The 19,590-nt window shown below is 34.9% G+C and overlaps 1 protein-coding gene across 1 annotated transcript in view; it reads right to left on the bottom strand.

Moving 5' to 3' along the window:
* Positions 1 to 19,590, bottom strand: part of LOC108565200 (rho GTPase-activating protein 21-like) — a gene marked incomplete at its 3' end in the record, with an annotated part of 70,837 nt that overhangs the window by 3,943 nt on the left and 47,304 nt on the right. Inside the window, exons 4-13 of the mRNA XM_017924514.1 lie at positions 10,355 to 10,486; positions 7,188 to 7,433; positions 6,149 to 7,131; positions 5,796 to 6,085; positions 5,545 to 5,670; positions 5,084 to 5,221; positions 4,711 to 4,971; positions 3,856 to 3,906; positions 1,012 to 1,132; positions 694 to 783 (exon numbers count right to left, since the gene is read on the bottom strand). Of these exons, the coding sequence (XP_017780003.1) occupies positions 694 to 783; positions 1,012 to 1,132; positions 3,856 to 3,906; positions 4,711 to 4,971; positions 5,084 to 5,221; positions 5,545 to 5,670; positions 5,796 to 6,085; positions 6,149 to 7,131; positions 7,188 to 7,433; positions 10,355 to 10,486 (2,438 nt within the window). The remainder of the gene's footprint in view (positions 1 to 693; positions 784 to 1,011; positions 1,133 to 3,855; positions 3,907 to 4,710; positions 4,972 to 5,083; positions 5,222 to 5,544; positions 5,671 to 5,795; positions 6,086 to 6,148; positions 7,132 to 7,187; positions 7,434 to 10,354; positions 10,487 to 19,590) is intronic.

The following is a 19,590-nucleotide window of genomic DNA, read 5'->3' as shown; positions in this document are numbered from 1 at the left end:
AAGAATTGAATGACGCAACCCGAAAATGCACCGATTTACATTACAGAAACAAACATCAAATTTTTACTTGGAAATCCAATTTCTATTGATTTGAAAAAAAAAACCATAAAAATAGATGTGCGTGGATTGTTTAATGAAAAGGTTTTGTGCAACATTAAACGCCGCATATTGATTGGAAAATTATGCCGCAGTAAATGGTTTATGGATCGTAAAGTTGCAAAAAGAAAAGTATAAAGACTGAAGAAAACGCACTTATATAAACGATAGTAAATCACTTTCAATTTCCATATTTTATAACTAGTTTAATACTAACCGATATCGTAACACAAATGTGAGCAACATCTCGGTGTTGACATATGCACAGAACTAAAGTTTTCGCAAAGTCCTCCCTACTTAAGTAGCAAGTTTACGACTGATAAGAATCTATGATGCACGGGGGGTGGTTGCCGCGTGGGGTTGCACGTAACCGAATCGATTGACGTAACATGCTCACATACATGATTATTTGCTTCTGGTGATTTAATTACATAAAGATGCGAATTAGTAAAAATGCGTGTTAATGATGAACAGTCAGCAAACGATTAGAAGTACATACACAAAGAAAGACAAAAAAATTAAAACAAACATGTTTTATGTTTAAATGTATGTATAAATAATTAGATGTGCTTGTTGATAATGGTTTTTTTGTCTCACCCCGAAGGAGAGGTGCTGGGCTCTTCAAAGAGCTTACGAAGTTGCTGAATGTCACCAAGAAATAAGGGTGGACGCCAACGTCTGTGGGCGCTAAACATACCAAATTTTCAAAAAAATATATAACATATAAGCACCAGAGAATTAGGGGATGATCCTTGAACTATGTACGAATATTATATAAAACGGCGATAATGTACATATGTGGAGAGAGAAAGAAATAAAATATATAGAAGATATAGTACAGAATAAAAACAAATCGAGGAATAGGAAAGGTGTAATGGGAAGTGAGGTGTGATTAGTTTCCATTGTGTTTCTTACCTTCGTAGCACCTGAGGCGAAACGTCTCCGTCGCTGAAATCTCTGCTTTCCAAAGACATAATTCTTCCACCCTCCGTTGCACGCAGGTAGGATTCGCGCCGCGTAACGCGATCCTCGTCGGCTGCAAAAAACCCAACACAAATTCCAAAATTTATTATTGCTGTTAGTTTGCCGTGTTTCCGATGATTGCGAAACGGCATCGGCCGTTTTTGCGAAACCAGATTTTCGACTTCCTCTACACATGTTTCCTAACATATTAATTACCACGGATTCAATAAATATTCAATTACAGCATTGCACAAACAGACGCTTTTATACAAACGTCTTAAAAGTTTCTACATTTCTTTTTTTAAATTATTACTTAAGTTCATATTTATTATTAACATTTCAATTTCTCAACTAGATAAGGAATCATAAAATATAATTTCGGTTAAGTTTAATTAAGTTTTAAAATTTAAAAACTAAACATTTCTTAGCTACCTTAACTTCTTTGAAATCTTATATATAATGATAATTAATAGTAACCAAGTAATAGTAATGTTAGTGGTAATGGTTTTGGTCCAGAAACCTAAATCTTCAGACTCAAGAGAATACTCCTTTCTTAATATTACTTCGTTAGTTGAAAATCTTTCTTATTCCAAAAGAATCTAAGAGGCTTCTTTTTGGCACTTAAATTCTTTCAAATAATGGTACTTAATTTTAAAAGTCATCGATATAAAATCTCAAGTATTTATACTAAATAATTTGTAGTTATAAATTTAATTTATTTTTTTCAGAAAATTATTAATTTAATTTTAGTTAAATATATTTAATGTTCACAAAATAAATACACCATTAAATATCTATGTTTTTGTTTATAAATTTTGTATATTATTAAAACTACATAATAATGTCTCAACAACAAAACAAAATTGTTTAGAAGTTAGACATAAAGACATACCTATATGAATATTTTGTAATAAACCTTTCTAATGGCCTTTAATATTAATTCCCTTTGTTACATCACGTCCAGCAAAAAAAAAGGGTTGCAAAGCCAAAAACAATACGGCTCTTTAATGATAATCCCCCGGCTAATCACATCAATAATCCTTCTGGTATTATTTAACCATTATCCAAAATCCATCAAAATAAAAACAATTTTGAAAAACGTAATAAATTAATTTAGAGATGATTATCGAGAAGATAATGCAAGTAGGAAATGCACGATTGCGTAAAAAAAATAGAAAATTTCGCGCTCTGATTCTGCTGAATTATCATCGCAGATGCGGTGCGCTCGAAGAAGGATAACGAGATTAGAAGTAAAAACGTGCTCTACTAGAAAGATGCATAATGGATTATAATTAGAGAACATAATAATCTCGGCGATCTACTTCACGTTATGCTAATTAATGAGGCTAGGAAAAAATCACGCGCCACTGTGTAATCAATCAAATGGTCGAGAGCGAAAGAAATCGTCTAAAACCAGTCCGAGAAGGAGATTAGAATACAGAAGGAAATAAATGAAGGAAAGATAAAAATGAGTTGTAGCAGTTGTACGAGTGAAAGAGAGATGAATGGATTATTAATGCTTTTGCAAATTGAATTAGATATTTGCAGCGGATAAGCAACGGCGACTGTCTCCCCGGATTATCTACCGATTCGATACAAAAATGTACTTAATTAATGATGCCAGCTTATTGATTGTCGTTGTTTCCATTGCGCAACTGTAAATTTGAGAAGCAAATTAATTAGAAAGCTGGCGACCGAGAGAAATTCATTGCGTTTTTTTTTGTTTGTTTGTTTCTTTCTTCTCCTCCTTAAGCTTAATGGCGCAGATATCAAACAACGATCAATCAATTTGTATATATGGAAATGAAATTATCATTGTTGCGCGCTGCAAACAAGCGAAGTGAAATTCCCCATTTGCATATCGTAGCCGGTACACAAATAAACAAAAACAAACAAAAGAATCAACAACATTTGCAGACGAGTCGAATTAAAAACCGTCGCAACTTCTTGTTTCTTCGCGTTGCGCAATTTACATTACGGACATTCCCGATGAATGAATCACGCAGGTCGCTTTGCAAATCCTACTGTTTATGTTTAGGAATCGCCGAAAAAAAAATACAATAAACTTCTAAACATCGCATGACTCATTTCATGTTATTATTATTACTATGGGTCATTTAAAAGAACTGGAGCATTGTTCGAATCGAACGCGGGGTCCACGACCTTTCCAGACTTAGCATTAACCATAAATTAAATGGCGAATAGTAAGTATCGCTTTACATTTCGGAATCAGCTGTTTATTTCGCCGTTTCATGCAACGAATTGTTCGAAAGATCTGGAGCATTGCTGCAATTAACTATCGCCTATTTAGAATGGTCGCAAATGTAACGTCTCATCTACGTTCAAATGAATTGACTCATTTAAGAAAAAAAAAATAAATGACTCATTAAATATCATAAATAATAAACATTATCTAAAACAACTTTTGTCTTTATAATAAATTTTCCATATTTTGGAATTAGTGGACACTTTTTTTTGCGAATGAGTCAAATTTTTTCTAAACTTGTAAAACCCGTTTACTAACATTTTGCAATAAATTAAAACCTACAAGAGTTAAAAAAAATGCTAATAAGGCACTTAAAATTCAGTAAGAGGAGATCAATTAAGAAAAATCGCCTGAAGCGGCAATCAAATTAATAGTCAATAAAATTAAACAATAATTAAATGTCGTTTTCGAATTATGTGCTGTATTGTAATTAAACGCCTTATTGAATTAACTAATCGAGTCTGATTATCTGGTTTCGATGTCGCAACAAACGTCGATAATTTATAAAAAAAAAATAAACGTATACTTACTGATGTTAGTATTTTTAATCCGCCGCACCACCAAAGGTTTATCATTGCAAACTGAAATGATTAATAAAACAAAAACAAAAAAGAACACGATTAATGCAAATCCATCAAAAAAAAATGTAACATTCAAGAAAAAATTCCAATCAATCACACGATAAACGCAGTCAAATCAAGTTAATGATATTAGATTATTATAAAGGCGCAACGAATTCTATCGGAATCAGTTGCAGCGACAAAAGCTAATTTCTACTCAACTACACCCAAGTCTAAGTATATGAAATATTGATAGATCTACTACTTCGTTTTGAATTCGATACTTCTTGCTACTTGTTTCTTCTATCTCGTTCATTCGAAATACCTAAACTATTGTATGTAATAGAGACATGCAAGTAACTAATCTGATCTGATTGCAAATCAGTTTCACTAAATAATTGATTTCAGTTCTATTAATATTTGATTATCTTGTTTTATTTTTCATCTTTAATGTTATCGATGTACGAAATAGGTTTATTGCTTTAACATTTAAAAGCCAAGGCAAAGCAATGATCAAATCTGATTCAACACATATTAATATAAATGTATTATTCCGCGTCATCTTTCTTGTCACATCTAAAAGGATGTTTTAGTGAACTCGCTAGGCTTTTCTAGTAATTCTGTTGGTACCTAATGGTTGTTTTTAGATTTTTAAATTGTATTAGGTTTATATTATTATTATTGTCGGAACTGCAATGTTCAATGCAATTTGGTTTTCTTTGAAGTTCCGACAGCCGTGTTCACTAGGCTTTTGTGGGCGGAGTTAGTTTTGGGGGCGGGGGCGTGTTAGTTGAGCAAAAACCAGCGTTCTGTAACTGTAACTACCTGATTGGACAGGTGGTGGTGTGTCTGCGGCGACGGTTTGCGGCGCTCGAAGGTGTCGCAACGGCCGCTTTGGAGCCCCCAAATCCAGCTGATTGGGGCGCACGGCTGAGGTTTGCAGGGATTTGGGCTGGGGTATGGGCGAGGGAGGAGTCACGGACACGCAGGGCGTGCGGTGAAGCTGCTCCACGGACTCGGGGATGAGGTTAAAGTATGGTTCGGCTAAGAAGGGGGATTGTTTCGTATCCAGAGATTCGGCGCGACCTTTAAAACAATGCACATTCAGAAACTGGAAGTGACCGCAGACAAGAATAATAATAGATATAAATTTCATTAAAGATGCACACATAGTTGTCGTTAGTCTGTATAAACTGACCTGTAGTTGTGGCGCTATCAGAGGAGTAAGAATTGTTAGTGTCCGCAGAAGTTTCGGTATGCATGTGGGCAACACAGGAACCAGTGGAATTAGAACGCTGCCGCATTCTATTCGACTGATTCGCATTGCTTGGAAGATCTAAAATAACGAATAACAACATCAAAGCTACAACTACGAACGACATCAATAGTAAGTAAATACAGTATATATAAATAAAAAAAATCACTACTCTCTTCTGATTGGTACAGAATTTAAATTAACAAGAAGATACACATTACAGGTACAACATTCAAAAAAATACATAGAGCAACGTCTAAGAGAGAACCGGGATAAATTATGAAATTAGTAGGCTAAAAACATCAAATCTAACTCCTCCAAAAAATAGATTTTTCTGAGGGAGTGGGCAATTAGTGTGGTAAAAATTAACGAAATTTCAACGCGACATCTACTCAAATTCTGACCTTGGGTCGGCTTATAGTCCGACGGTAGCGGGCAATGGATAAATTTGCTTCCAATGGGAATACTGAAATTCCCCGGAAACGGTTTCGATATTTCAGCGGCGCTACTACTTAAGCTACAGTTGCTTCCTATTTCCATGAAATCAAAGAAAGAAAAATGAACAAAAAAGAGAAGAAGAACATCAAGAAAAGAATAAAGAAGGTGTAAACGAACTGTTGGTTGCAAATGATGAATGGATTTATGTAGGACCTACCTGAACTATCCAGTGATCTGCTGTCTCGGTAACTTCTGCGGAGGACAGACGCGGAATTCGTTGAGCTCGAACTGGTGTCCCTCCTCGGGAAATTCTCGCTGGACATCGTCTCGAATTCGCGCGTTCTGACCGCCACATTCGGCACGGCCTTTTTGGCACTCAACCTTGCCAATTCGCTTCTGTAGAAGCTGGTGCGATCGTTCATTATTGGGTCATCCTCCGTCATCAATCTGCCACTCTCGAATTGCCGTGCTCGCTTAGACACCATTTGAATATTAGGTGGGTAATTTCTAAAACAAAAAAACGTAAATTAATATTTAAATTTATACGATTTATGAAAAGAAATATGATACCTTCTATCTTCGGTGTCAGATGCATTAGTTCCGTTCGTCTGTCCATTCTCGTTCTCTTGTATCTTGCCCAAGAATTCGGCCGTGTTGGATCTCTTATTGTCGAGGTTGTGTATGATTTCGCGTTCGTTATCGATGTCGTTCTTGACGCGCTGAAAGTTGTGATGGGTGGGTTTGTTGAGCCGTGACGGCGACTCCTGCGGATCTATAGGAGGCCATACCGGCTTCTCCAGTTTCTTAGGCCTGCTGTAGAACTCCCTCTGTATGAGTTCGCTGGGTCTACTGCTCCGCCTCATGAACTCCTCCTTCTCCTGCACACTCTTCCTCAGCCTACTCATCACGATGGAATCGGTGTCGGTGTCTTGACCGGCTAGCGTCGAGCTAGATTCATAGGAGTGCAACGACGACGTGGACTCCCTCCTATTACCGGCGTCCAAGCTCAGCCGACAGCCAACCACATTGGAATACATCAATGCAGGCATCTCTAGGCTGTTGAAGGTGTCCGTTGAGGTGTACGGGGCCTTGGAACTCTTCATAGTGGTGTCGATGTCCTCGCAACTCAATGAGTACTCGGTTTCTGAGACGGCTGTGCTGCTTCCCTCGCTTGCTCTTCGACCCATCTTCCTGTACAAGGGCACCTGGGGTTGAGCCCGAGGCCTCTGCGTTGAATCATTTATTACGGGTTCCGCGTAGATTTCTAGTGATTTCCTATCGTTCGGCCGGAACGTGTCCCTCGGTGTGCTGTAAATGTTCTCCGAACTCCTCTCCGGCACTCCGTACGAGTAGATACTGTCCGTACTGTTGTCCACCACCAACTGTCTTTGAGGCACGTATCGCCCGTAGTCAATAGAACTGTAACTTGGGTTCTGCAAGGACCTCCAAGACACAGCGTCCACCTGGAATCCACCCTGAGGCTGCTGAATAGTCCTGCGCCGATCCTCCTTTAACTTATTGCTTAGCGGATTATGAGCTGTATCCGCAAAATACTGCAAAAACCAAAAGTAATGATTAACCAATCGATTATCATTAAAACAAAACGTACCTTTTGCAGAATGTCTTCTTCCTTAGGAACAACTAGAAGGTGCAAGTATGTGGGGCTGGTTTGGATCTTGTGCACTAGCTCAGAGTAAGTCAGGTTACTAACGGACTCCCCGTTCACGTACAGGATGCGATCTCCTCGATGCAAGCCTGCTTGCTTCGCCGGACCACGCTCTGCTACCTCCTTCACGAAGATGGTGTCCATAGGAGTGAGCAGCGCGCCCACAGCTGCATGCCTACCATCAGTCTCCTAAACAAACAAACACAATACTTAGAACAAACAATCCAATCACCAAAAACCATAAATAAACATTAACTTGGATACACGATACATATCATTTATATTTATTCAATTTCAATTAGCATATTTGCGTCAGTCTTCAAGCACATCAAAACCTGACACCGAATTTATTCTCGCTTTAGTTAAACACGCGGAAAGATAATCCCAGGTTCCATTTATGGGTATGTTAGATAGAATAATTAACATTGCGGACGTGACATTTGAAGCTTATACGAAACAAGTATAAGTAATTAAAGAGGAGATGAATAAGAAAAAAAAACCTTTAAGCATGCATATATATATATTATATAAACACACTAAACTCTTTGTGTTACGCTGATCGACTGCATCGAAGCACATATGAAGTAATTATAGATAATTACGGTGATTCCAAATTCGAAATTATGCTTCACTGTTCAACGTGAAATACTTTCTTTTGAAGTGAGAAAATCCGCTCGGAACGAATCCAATATCGCGGCTTATCGGATTATTTCTTAGCGTTTTTCGATTATTTTTTTAGCAGATTTTGAATTCAGTAATAATTTGCTATTTTTTGATATTTTCGTAAAGCTCTTTAAAGAACGCACTGTTTCCAATGCCAAAGATCCTTGCTCAAAAATATTACTTTTTTTTCAGAATATAATAATATAACTATTTTGATTATTTTTTTCATCGTCAATAATACAATGTATTTTTTTAACATATTTTATATATCCGTTGAAATATTGTATACAGTTTTATACATTTTAAAACCAGAAACCTCTCGTGAAAACTATCAATTTATCATAAAATTATTTTAACCTTTGCACCTAAACTTCAACGCGTTTAAATCTTTCAATCATAGGTAAATCAACGTACAATAAATGGGTAATAAATTCCACGCTCAACAATGCATAAAATGCGATGTAATTAGGTAATTAATGGCGAGACAATTTGGAGTGGTAAATCATGCGAAGAGGAGGAAGGTGGTATGCAGAGGGTATAGGAGAGCAGCTAGTGCTTCAAGATAGGTGTCAAAATATCGCGGAATTGCACCTTGTCCACCTGATTTATCGATGCCACCTAAACGGTAATTGCCGGCTTGTCGCCGAACGGCTCTTAATCAAAACCGATTTGTAAAACGGTCAAACGATACGACGATGTCGTTACGTAACGGCCGCTGCAAAGGAACCGAGATATATCGCGTTACCCCCACGGGCCGCGGTTCTTTCGCGGTTTCGTAACCGGCCCCAACAAACTGCACCTGAACACGAAAGCGTTATAGATCAATTGATTTTATTACAGCCTCACGACCAAACCAAACACCTCACTGCTTGCTGTAGAAGAAGGAAGGAAGGAACGTACAAGAAAAAAATACAAATAGAGGTAGCACAATGCTCTCTATATGTATGTGTTTATTATGAATAGGCAGCATTAACCTAAACTGACATAAACATGTTGGGAAACCGAACGTATTACAGCTCTATCCACTCTGCATGGAGTTAGGAACAACGAAAAAAAATATGGGCGGCTGCAATTAAGTTGGAAAATTAATGGGCATGTATTAGAATGTTCACAGCCAATTCGAAGGGTATGCGTTTGAAAGCCTTCGACGAAACTGGCAAATACTTTCAACAACTTAAACTTTAGTACTTATTTCCATTTATTTGCAATAACATTTTACCTTACTATCTGGTATTTTGACTACTTCTGCAATTAAGTTTGGTAAATTATTGGGTATATAATAGAATGTACACAGCCAATTCGAAAGATATTGATTTGATAGCCTTTAACTATACACTTTCATCAACTTAAACTTCAGTACTTATTTCAATTACTTGCAATTATTTGCATTTTTCACTGCAAAATATATATTTCAAATTGTAATAAAACTGTTTTCATTATAATTATATATACAATCAATTATTTCCATTAGATAATTAATTTAAGTGATTTTTTATATATACGCTAAGAATTAAATTACTTTAGAATAATAATCATTATAATAGTAAATAAAATAAAACTACTAAAGAACATTAAAATCAATGGAAAAGAAAAGATAATTGTCTAATATATGCAACCAAATTAGCATCCTACTAATAATAGGCATTTTAAAAATCGCGCTCAAACTTTGGAAGAACTCCAATTCATACATTTAAATTTCAAATAGTTTGAGGTGTAATTTTCTTACTAGAATATTTCACTGTCTCGGCTGGAGTTTGCATTTAAAGGATTATAATCTATTAGAAGATTAATAGCATCCAATAAAAGTGTCGAATCGAGTTGAGCAAATATTTTTGTTCTTATTGATTTATGTTGCGCGCTCTAAATTAAGTGAATGAAAATTTCATTACGCAAAAAAAATATGATTATCGTAAACGTATCTTGTAGCATTCTTTAGTTTCGCACTAAATATACAATTATTGTACCGTGAACGTTGGGCAAATAAATAAAAAGCTGGTCAAGGACGAGTTCTTTAGCGCGCGCGTGAGTCCAAATCGCAGGACAAGGCCAAAACCTCAAAAAAAAACAACCCATATTGAATATTGTGAGAGATGATTGCATTTTGCCCAGGCAAATAATATCGAGAATAGAAACCATAATCTGCCAAGAAACAAAACAAACTGTTTGGCACGCATCTACTAGATTCGTCTACAAATCAAGTCTTTCGATATTATGCATATATACTGTACAATGTACTAATTGTGATGATAATAAACTGAAATGAGAATGGTTGGAATTGAGAGATTATTTTTTTATGAACAGGTGAGTAAAATTATGAAGCTTTGAGCCGTGAGATTAGGGTGCAGGTGTGTAAAAAGATGAACGGGTTATATAGGTTTTGAATTATCGGAGACAGGAAAGTCGCAGTTGGATAAAGCATGTGGATATGTATGCGAGGATAAACTTACTGTGAGGGATTCCGGTGGGTAGATGATGAAGTGTCGCAGCGTGAAACCAAAAGTATCCCCATTCCTACGAAGATACAAGCTCCTTGGACCACGACTCCCCAACGGGACTTCCACTACCCCGGACGCTCGAGCCTGCAACAAGAACAGAAACATATATTTATTCATGTGATTAAGTCCTCTCATGTAGGTAGCAGGCTAACAAGCAAATGATCCGCCAATTAAAGGAAAATAACTCAATTGTGACACGGTCAGATGTAGTAAATCATATTAACACACACATAAAGCACAAGACAATTACGATTTCCTCCAAGCATTCCTCTCTCGCGCGTACACTGAGTGTCTCTCACTGAGAATAATACCTCATCGTTATTATTGGTCTTCCTGACCACAGCATAGTCACAATCGTCCATCTCCAAATCATCTCATCGTTAGATGACCAAAGGTTTAGCATATGAAAATCGTTATTCCACGGAATTTTCACACGGTGAATGAATACGAATCTGACGTGGAAACAAACCGTGGCCGGATTTTATCAATGCCTGATAAGATTCCGATACAAACACGAGACGTGAAGATGAAACGGTTTACACGGAATTCTTTTTTCTCATTCTTCCGACTCTCTCTTATACTCACATATGTTTACCAACGTAAATAAAGTAAATGATTGTTACCCATTAGATAAACGCATTCCAGAGACGCGCAATCAACCACTAAAATCAGAAGAAAACGAGGCTTCGGCTCATGCGATAAATCAGTAGTGGAGAAGTTATCTCGCGCATTTTATGATTCACCTAAATATAAATAAATTGAGATGAATCGCATAAATATTTGGTATCAATCTCGGTGTCATTTATAAACTGGTTCGATACATTCGGTTTATTTATGTTTGCTTTTCTTTTTTTTTGTCTCCTTCCTCTTCTGTTGCTGCTCACTTCTTGGCGCTTTGGCAGACTTTCATATTTCGTTGAAATATTTAGTGCTCGAAGGAACATAAATCATTCGGGAATGGAAAGAAAAATGTACTTTTAAAACGGCGGCGAAAATATTTTTATTGCAACGGAATTACTATAATAACTCAAGTGTTTATTTCTTTTACATTTTATATATACTATTAACATCTATACGATTCATGTATCGAACTTTAAGCTTCATCATAATCAATTACAAAATTAAAATTAACATTCCCAAAAGAAAAACAAACACTCAAAACTTAAAAAAAAAACATATCTTTTTATTACTATTTTAGTATTGTTTTCGAAATTGTTATGACTTGAAATTTAAAATATGATTATGCTAATGCAATAAAAAAATGATATATGCGTGTACTTAAGCCCAAATTAACCATGAACTTTGAAATTATAAAAAAAAAATAATATTTTCCTCATGCTAATTAGAAACACATGGTCGATGTCGAATGTCAAGGAGCATAAGATGAAGTAGGGAAACAATAGCTCTAATACAAATATCTAATAGTAAAAATTTGTCCTAGTGAACGTAATACACGTTGTATGATTGTCGTCAGTAGTTCGTTAAATGTAACACAATGATTTATGGGCTGCCAAAAGGAGAGCTGCAGTGCTCTCAGCAAATTGATGGATTCAAATACAGTTAACAAAGATAAATTGGCGTAAAGTGTTATTTTTATTCTTTCGCTGCTGCTGCAGTCTTGAGATGGCGAATTCCATCCAATTCTGCCCCCCCAAACAACATCCTCATTACCTCGATTTTATGCAATTCGCGAGGCTGAATTAATGTCTGCTTAACAGAAGAGATTGGAATGCAAGAAGCAAAGAACAAAAGAGATTTTGCCATTCCCGATGAAGTTATTCGGGGCTCTGCCATCGGAATGGAATCCTCCTCGAGCAGAACAACCCAGAGGTTCGGTTTCCCAACACACTATTTGCTCGCAAATACTTTCTAATTTTGCCTCGCCAATCGATCAATAATAATCTTAAATGCACAGTTAATTAAACATTCACCTCTTCGAATACGTTTTTGTTTTCCCAGACTCGTGGTGTTCCTCCAAGTTTTCGCCGTTTCGGATCAGATCGAAAGCGCATACCTCTTCGTATGAATTATGCAGGGAGTAAGATATAAAAAAGAAACGAAATTGAAAGGGAATACGTGCAATAGATACGACGTGCGTGAATTCAATTTGCCGCAGATAATGTATGTCCTCTGGTGTATTGCCCAAAAAAGGTGGGGATGGAGCTCTTTGGGTATATATTGAATTTGCGGTGAAAACGCCCTATTTGTAACTTGATTGGTCAATAACAACAGCGACGACGACTAGAAGGAAACGGCGTGTGTAATAATGGTAATCATAATAACGGAGTGATCGATTGAAACGATAGAAATCGGCAATAAATCGGTCCACGCATTTATTGACCGGCGGGAAGTTTCAACAAAACTTATAAATACTCGTGTTTTTCGGACTAGTTCTCTGGAGGCGTTAGTCATAAGTCAATTAATCGAAATTCAATTGCGAAATGGATAATTTTAGACGGCGCTCAATCATTGAATACTAACGCGCAATATTTATGAAAGAATAGTGCAACTCAATTCCAATAGTAGCAATCCAAATCCAAGAAATTGTTTAACGTACTTCAAGATGTTCAACTTAAAAAAAAATATTAACATCTCTAAACCTTTTGTCTTGATGTTCCAAAAATATTTAATCGTTAATTAGTGGCTTATTGGCAAAGAACTAAAGTAAACACATATGCTAAGAATAGCCAGTCTGAATTAGTTCAAACATCAACAAAAACAAAACTTGATTTATCATTTCGAAAAGAGAAAGAAAACCTTTACTGAATCCTCTATTCTTCTGTGTTTTCACCCAGGAACCAGAACCACCATTTACTTGGGCTGAAGTGTATTTCGGGAAAAAGTCGTTAAATATAAAATCCGTTAATCCGATCGGACCGTATTGTTGACGGACTTTGGTCGATGGCCAATCGCGTTAAGTTGTTGTTACTGCGATTATTATAAGATCGGAATTTTGCGAACGCGAAGCCAATTTTAAATTTAAACATAAAAGAAGTGGATCGGAAAGAGCGACAAGCCAATAAAAACAAGATTACAGGATTACAGGAAAATGTAATCTGTTGCAAATTACTTTGTAAAATCTTAAAGTTTCGACTCAAATCATTAAAATATTATATATAGTTTTCTATTTAACAATCACATAAACCTAGTTTCTAGTATTTTATGATATTCTAGGACTTAAAAAATGTGGTAACAATAGAAAAAAAATCACAATATAATAATTAAAATCATGAACAATTGTTTTAAGGATCTGATCAATCTTTAAAATTTATAAATCTTATGTTTAGATTAAAAGATTTCAAAAAAATGAAAAATCGTTAAATCTTTATTATTACTAAATTATTGCCTACTGAAAAAAAGAATAGAAGTTTTCAAGTAATTTGGCTAATATATCTATAAATTGAATTCAATAAAATTTTATGTTCGAAATTGTTTTTATTTAAATCTCTTTGAATGTTGTCGTTAAATCTATTTTATGAAAATTAACATTATTTATAGATTTGTATAACAAAAGAAATGGCATGGAATTGTCAAAAATCTAAGAAATGTGTACTGATTAAAAACAAAGTGAAAAAAAATTAATTGGTAGATTATTAGAAAAACTACAAATTCGGCTTCATTTAATCCAAATTCACAATGTTTTCTGCCTTTATACAGACACACAAGTCTCTTTTCATGCGAAATATCACTGTAAAATGCACTAGATGTGCGAATTATATTTGTCAAATTCAAATATAATTCTTGAAAAATATGAAAATAGAAAAAAAAAACAATATTTAAATACAAAAAATTCTAATTAAGATATTGTAATTGTATAAAACAACGCAATACCACACGTTCAAATTTGACAGCGCATTTAATTTCTAAGGAAATATCGATAAAACACGAATCGATTCTAAAATTCCTTTCTCTCTTCTCAACATTAATCCTGACATATTTACGACTCGGTTCAGTATGAATATTAGATTTTCTACTGCGTATTAAATCGATGTGAATGCATTTATTTACACGCTTTTTTTATACAGACACACATACACATATATTTTTTATCATTCCTAGATGCGTTCTGTTACATGAATGCATCGCACACTTGAACTAAAACCTATACTACAAACTCCGCTTCATACAATACGCATATGGCCGTGTTGATTGCCACCACTGACTCATCCTGAAAAATCTCATTTTAACACATGCATGCACGCAGCAACCGACCAAAACGATCCATCCGACGATATTTAATTGAGTCAAAAATAATACAGACATCTCACATGAATGGTAATGCGTAAACTGAAATTGATTTATTTTCGCTCCGGTATTTCCATCCATCAGCATCAATGGTCATTGAATTTTCGTTTATTTACACACAGTTAAATACAAAGAAAAAATCGTTGTCCTAAAAATACTGCGTTTTAATGTTTCTTAGTTGAAAGATTTGAATCTTCTCATTACATAATAGAAACACGCAGTTTAAATTATAATTATTTAGATAATTATATGTGAAAACTATAATTTAGCGGTGAGTAATGGAAATGACATAATTCGCTTCTCGAGAAGCATAACATTCAAAAGTCGCGGTTTGTTCATCACCGCGAAGAATCCTCTTATCCGATAGCGTACCGCATCAAACGAACACATTATTATTAATTTCTGATTAGATAGCCTAAGAACCTTTATACTATTTAACCGCACGCTACTCTTGTATATATATATTTACTCTAGATACCGCTTGTGTTAATTTTACTTGGAACACGATATTGTATTATATATATTTCTTCGATGTAAACCAATGTTTGTTGTTCGCGTTCGACGAAAGGAATGTTTATTACTTATTATATAAGGTCTTCCTGTTTCGCTAAGCAGAACATCATAAATAAATTAGAGCGATGATCACAAGTTAAGGAGTTACAAGCAATTAATAATTGATTAGTCGCCTTTGCGAGTATTTCACTTCAACTTTGGGACCTTGTTGTTCATAGAGTAGTGAATCCAAAGAAGCACGAGATGAGTCATCAGTTGGTTAATGAAATGAAATACGGGTAATGGAATTTAGAATAGTTGAGCAGTTTTAAAAGAAGGAAAAAAAAAGAAGAGTATTCGGAAAGTGTAATTATGTTATGGTAATGAAGTAAACAAAGAAAAGCTATTGGAATGAATCCATTCGTAATCGTGTGCAGGCTATAAATAATCGATTCATATCGCATGCTTTGCTGGAGAAGGCTTCGACGAACGAAGGTAGGTAAATGCTATTGGTAAAGCGTGGTGGTGCATTATCCTCTCGTTCTCCGTCGGGTTTTCCTCGCCTCTTTATTCTCTCTTTATTATTTTAATAATTTTAATTGGTTCTGGCGAGACATGGTGGGACCTTAAGGTGTGAAATATGCGTGGAGGAGAAACGAGAGACGTGCCACATAATTTATGTAAATTGGGTGAGCTTACAAGAACACTCGCAATGTATGCAGTTAAATAGTGTTTTTCCATGTGCAAAAGCGAGAGAGAGTGAAAGAACATTATTCTTGTTGTTGTTGTTGTTATTATTAATAATAATAATAACGAGAATAATGATAATGAGAGGTAACAATCATCGACGGATCGGGTCCAATCCGGTCTTGGTTCGGGTCCGGGGATCATTTCCAAAGAAAATCGGTCTCGTCGATTTCGAGGCGAAATCGATAAATTTCGTTTCCGATAAATAATCCCGTTCAGACAACCTTAAAATGTCATAATACAAATTTAAATTATAATAATACTATAGAGGCGGGACGGCAGGCAATGTCGCCACACAGTCTGCACGGAAACTCATGTCGCCTACCTTTACCTCATTTCTCTCTCTCACTCACACATTCTCTATCACTCTAGCTTTATCCTTCTTCTCAATCTCTCTCTACTCTATGCACAATTCATAACCATTCACGCGCCTACAACTTCACAAAAAAAAAACTACTTTTTTTCTTACCGATTTCTTTAAAAACGTAAATTGTTATATAATAACGTTAATTTTATAAATAATAATTTACACGATATTAATAACAAAAAAATAGAAGATAAAAATTGGATAAACAGTAGAAATTATATTCCTTCACATAAATCACGTATTGTCGCAAATGTAATTCCTATTATACTATTTTAGCATAGTGCGGTTCCGTCAATATCCCGGACTGTTTGAAACTGGAGTAGCAGTACAAGCGTTAACTTAGGTAGTATAAATTACTTGGTAAGTATAAGTAGTCAGAAGATTTTCAGAAAAACCTCGCATAGTACGGTTCAACCAATCTGAATTTTTTTAGTATACTTTAATTAAAATGTAATTCCTATTATAATATTTAGCATAGTGCGGTTCTGTTAAGATCCCGCACTGTTTGAAACTGGAGTAGCTATACAAATGTTAACTGAGTATAAATAACTTGTTATAGTCATATAAGTAATGAGAAGATTTTGTGAAAAACCTCGCAGAAGATTTTTGAAACCGGTCTAATTGAAGACTTTACTTGAGAAAATTGATCATTTATAATACAAAAATTAATATTTTAGTTTTCTGTTTCTACTTATATAAATTGTAAGAAATTACGTTGTTATTATCAATAATAAATAATATTTTTATTAATAAAACTTCATAAATTACCAATATTATAAAACTCATTGAAATATAAATAATATTTTGTAATATTTCATGAAAACAATATAATTTATAATAGACACCTTTAACCTTGGAACGATTTGCAAGAGTAATAATTCTTATGTACTTTCAAAAATTTACAGGAAAATCTAATAAATACAGTTATTACGACATAAATATCAATATTATTAATACATAAAATCTTAATAAATTAATTTAATATGACCAAACTAAATGGTTTTCCTGTATATTTTCTCAATAAATGTAAATAATTAAATGACTTCCAAAATGATGCTAGAACATCGACAGGAACGAAAAAAATATATATTAAAATAAACAAATTACGTAACGGACACACTTCCGCCAGACCTAATTGCATAACTAGGCAATAATCCAATATTCCCCGTTAAAAAAAAACGATACAAAATAAACACGTTACTTCCTGTAACACTTTTCGTTTTTTCTTTTTCTATTAAGACATATTTCATTTTAGATCACGGTCAAATTAAGCGATCAAAAAATAAATAAAGAAACTTTATACCATATAGAAAAATATTATTTTAACCGTATTTCTTCAGTTATTTTGCTCTTCAAGTAAAATCAATATTTGTGTTGTTAAAGACTTTTAACAAATCGACTTATTTTATATTTAATTATCACCACATCTTGCTTAACTTTTTGCTAGTTATTGAATATACAATGCAAGATGAAACATTTTTTGTACGATGTAAAACTATAGTAATAATATTTGTTAAAAGAGATTCTTCCATTAATCTTCAATATTATTTTATTAGTTAAGTATGTTATTGTAATCATTATTATAAAGTATCTAAAACACTTAACTTTGCTATAAGTTGAAACATATTAAATATAAGAGAAAAGCAAAATAATCTTAGTTTTTCTTCCTAATTATAAATATAATAAGAACAGATATTTTTGTAAGAAATGGTATCCGGTATACTAAAGTATATTATCACCAAAAGTTGCTTAACTTTTTGTAAGTTGTCTAGTATAAGATACAAGGTGTTTTACAAAAGTTATAAATTCTTCGAATGGTTTAGTTTTGCATGTGTTTGATTGAAATAACTGCACAGGATTGGATCATGATCGAAAAAGGAATAGCAAACGGCTCGTTCGTAATTGAAGAGAAAGAGCGTTGATACATAAATTCCGAGGCGTATGAATATATGTAAGAGAGGTATAGAATGTCAAGAAAACGTAATAATAAGTAAATGAAATTAGTATCTGCGATTGGTTTCTCTGGTCAGAATGTGTGTCAGTGAGTTTGTTGCGCAAATTTCGATACAAAACGACATTATTAATTTCTCGCACGGCCAGGATTTTTCCCATAAAGGCAACATTTGTCGTTGTTGCCATCTCGTGCTCGTTTCGAAACGAACAGCAACTACTACGTAAAACGCGCATTAACATCAAAGTGCATCCCTTCCTTCTAAGCCCATCCCCATCTTCGCCAGCTGCGTGTACGTTGTTTTTTATTTACTAGGAAAATCAGCAATACAAAAAACAGAATGAAAAGTCCACCCTTTTCTTGCTGGTCTTGTTTTCGGAGCATTTTAATTATCCTACGTGCCCAGGCGATCGAATCCTCGCATTAATTTTAATTGTTTCCAGCGGATTTCCAGCCTCCCTGACAGGGTGAAGGTCGACGGCGGCGGCCCCCGAAGGACGAAGGCCGCGATTGGAACGAGATAATTGTTACAGCTCGACCACAAAAACGAGATATGTATCTCGATGAGAACTACTATCCTTCTTCGCTCGCTCAGTCTACCCAAGAACAACTGCCGTTCTTGTGCTGCGCTCAGTCTGAAGCACAGCGAAGGCAACAGTATATAAAAGAAGGACAACCGAAGGGAAGAACAACAACTGCAACAGCAACAACGAATGAAAAGATGAGGATAAAGAAAAAAAATATGAATTCTTCACGCACTCTGCACGCGTTAATTGAAATTGTGCACTCTTTTTGAGTAACTAATTGCCGATTCATAATCCGTTGGCAGGAATATACAAATAAAAAATCTACCATCAAATTGAATCAAGAGACTTAAAACAAAGAAGAGAACGAATATATACAAAAAAAAAACTTGATCGTATCTCGATAAATCACTTGGCCGCTTCTATAATCCGACCAATTTAGATAATATCTGCTTAATCCAGACACGTTTCCTGGACAGATTTCGCACGTCAAATTAATTTCCTCATGCAAATCACTATTGGAGAATAAGAAAAAATATATTCGAAGCGAATCATCCCTGAGACCTTAGGCATTACCAAAACTGGTCCGGCGCGATACAAATGGTCTTAAAAACACTTCCTGGTGATATTTAGCTGCAACAATGACCAGAACAACCGTACGTTGTAGATTTTCTAAATTAAAAGGCAGGCAACAAATACACCAATACGAATATAATATAGGTAAAAAAACCAGTTACGAAACGAAACTCCGTACGCATAAGCTATACTAATTGAATAGAATATCCTATTTCCTATTAGGTTTCGTTTTCTTTTTTTATTCTTCAGTTTATTCCTATTGCCAGGACGTTTTCGGGGCTCCGCT

The sequence above is a fragment of the Nicrophorus vespilloides genome, unplaced genomic scaffold (genome assembly GCF_001412225.1).
Source record: "Nicrophorus vespilloides isolate i.1.1-1 unplaced genomic scaffold, Nicve_v1.0, whole genome shotgun sequence".
NCBI lineage: Eukaryota > Metazoa > Arthropoda > Insecta > Coleoptera > Silphidae > Nicrophorus > Nicrophorus vespilloides.
Note: the sequence above shows the minus strand (reverse complement) of the source record. Positions and strands in the feature narration are given on the sequence as shown.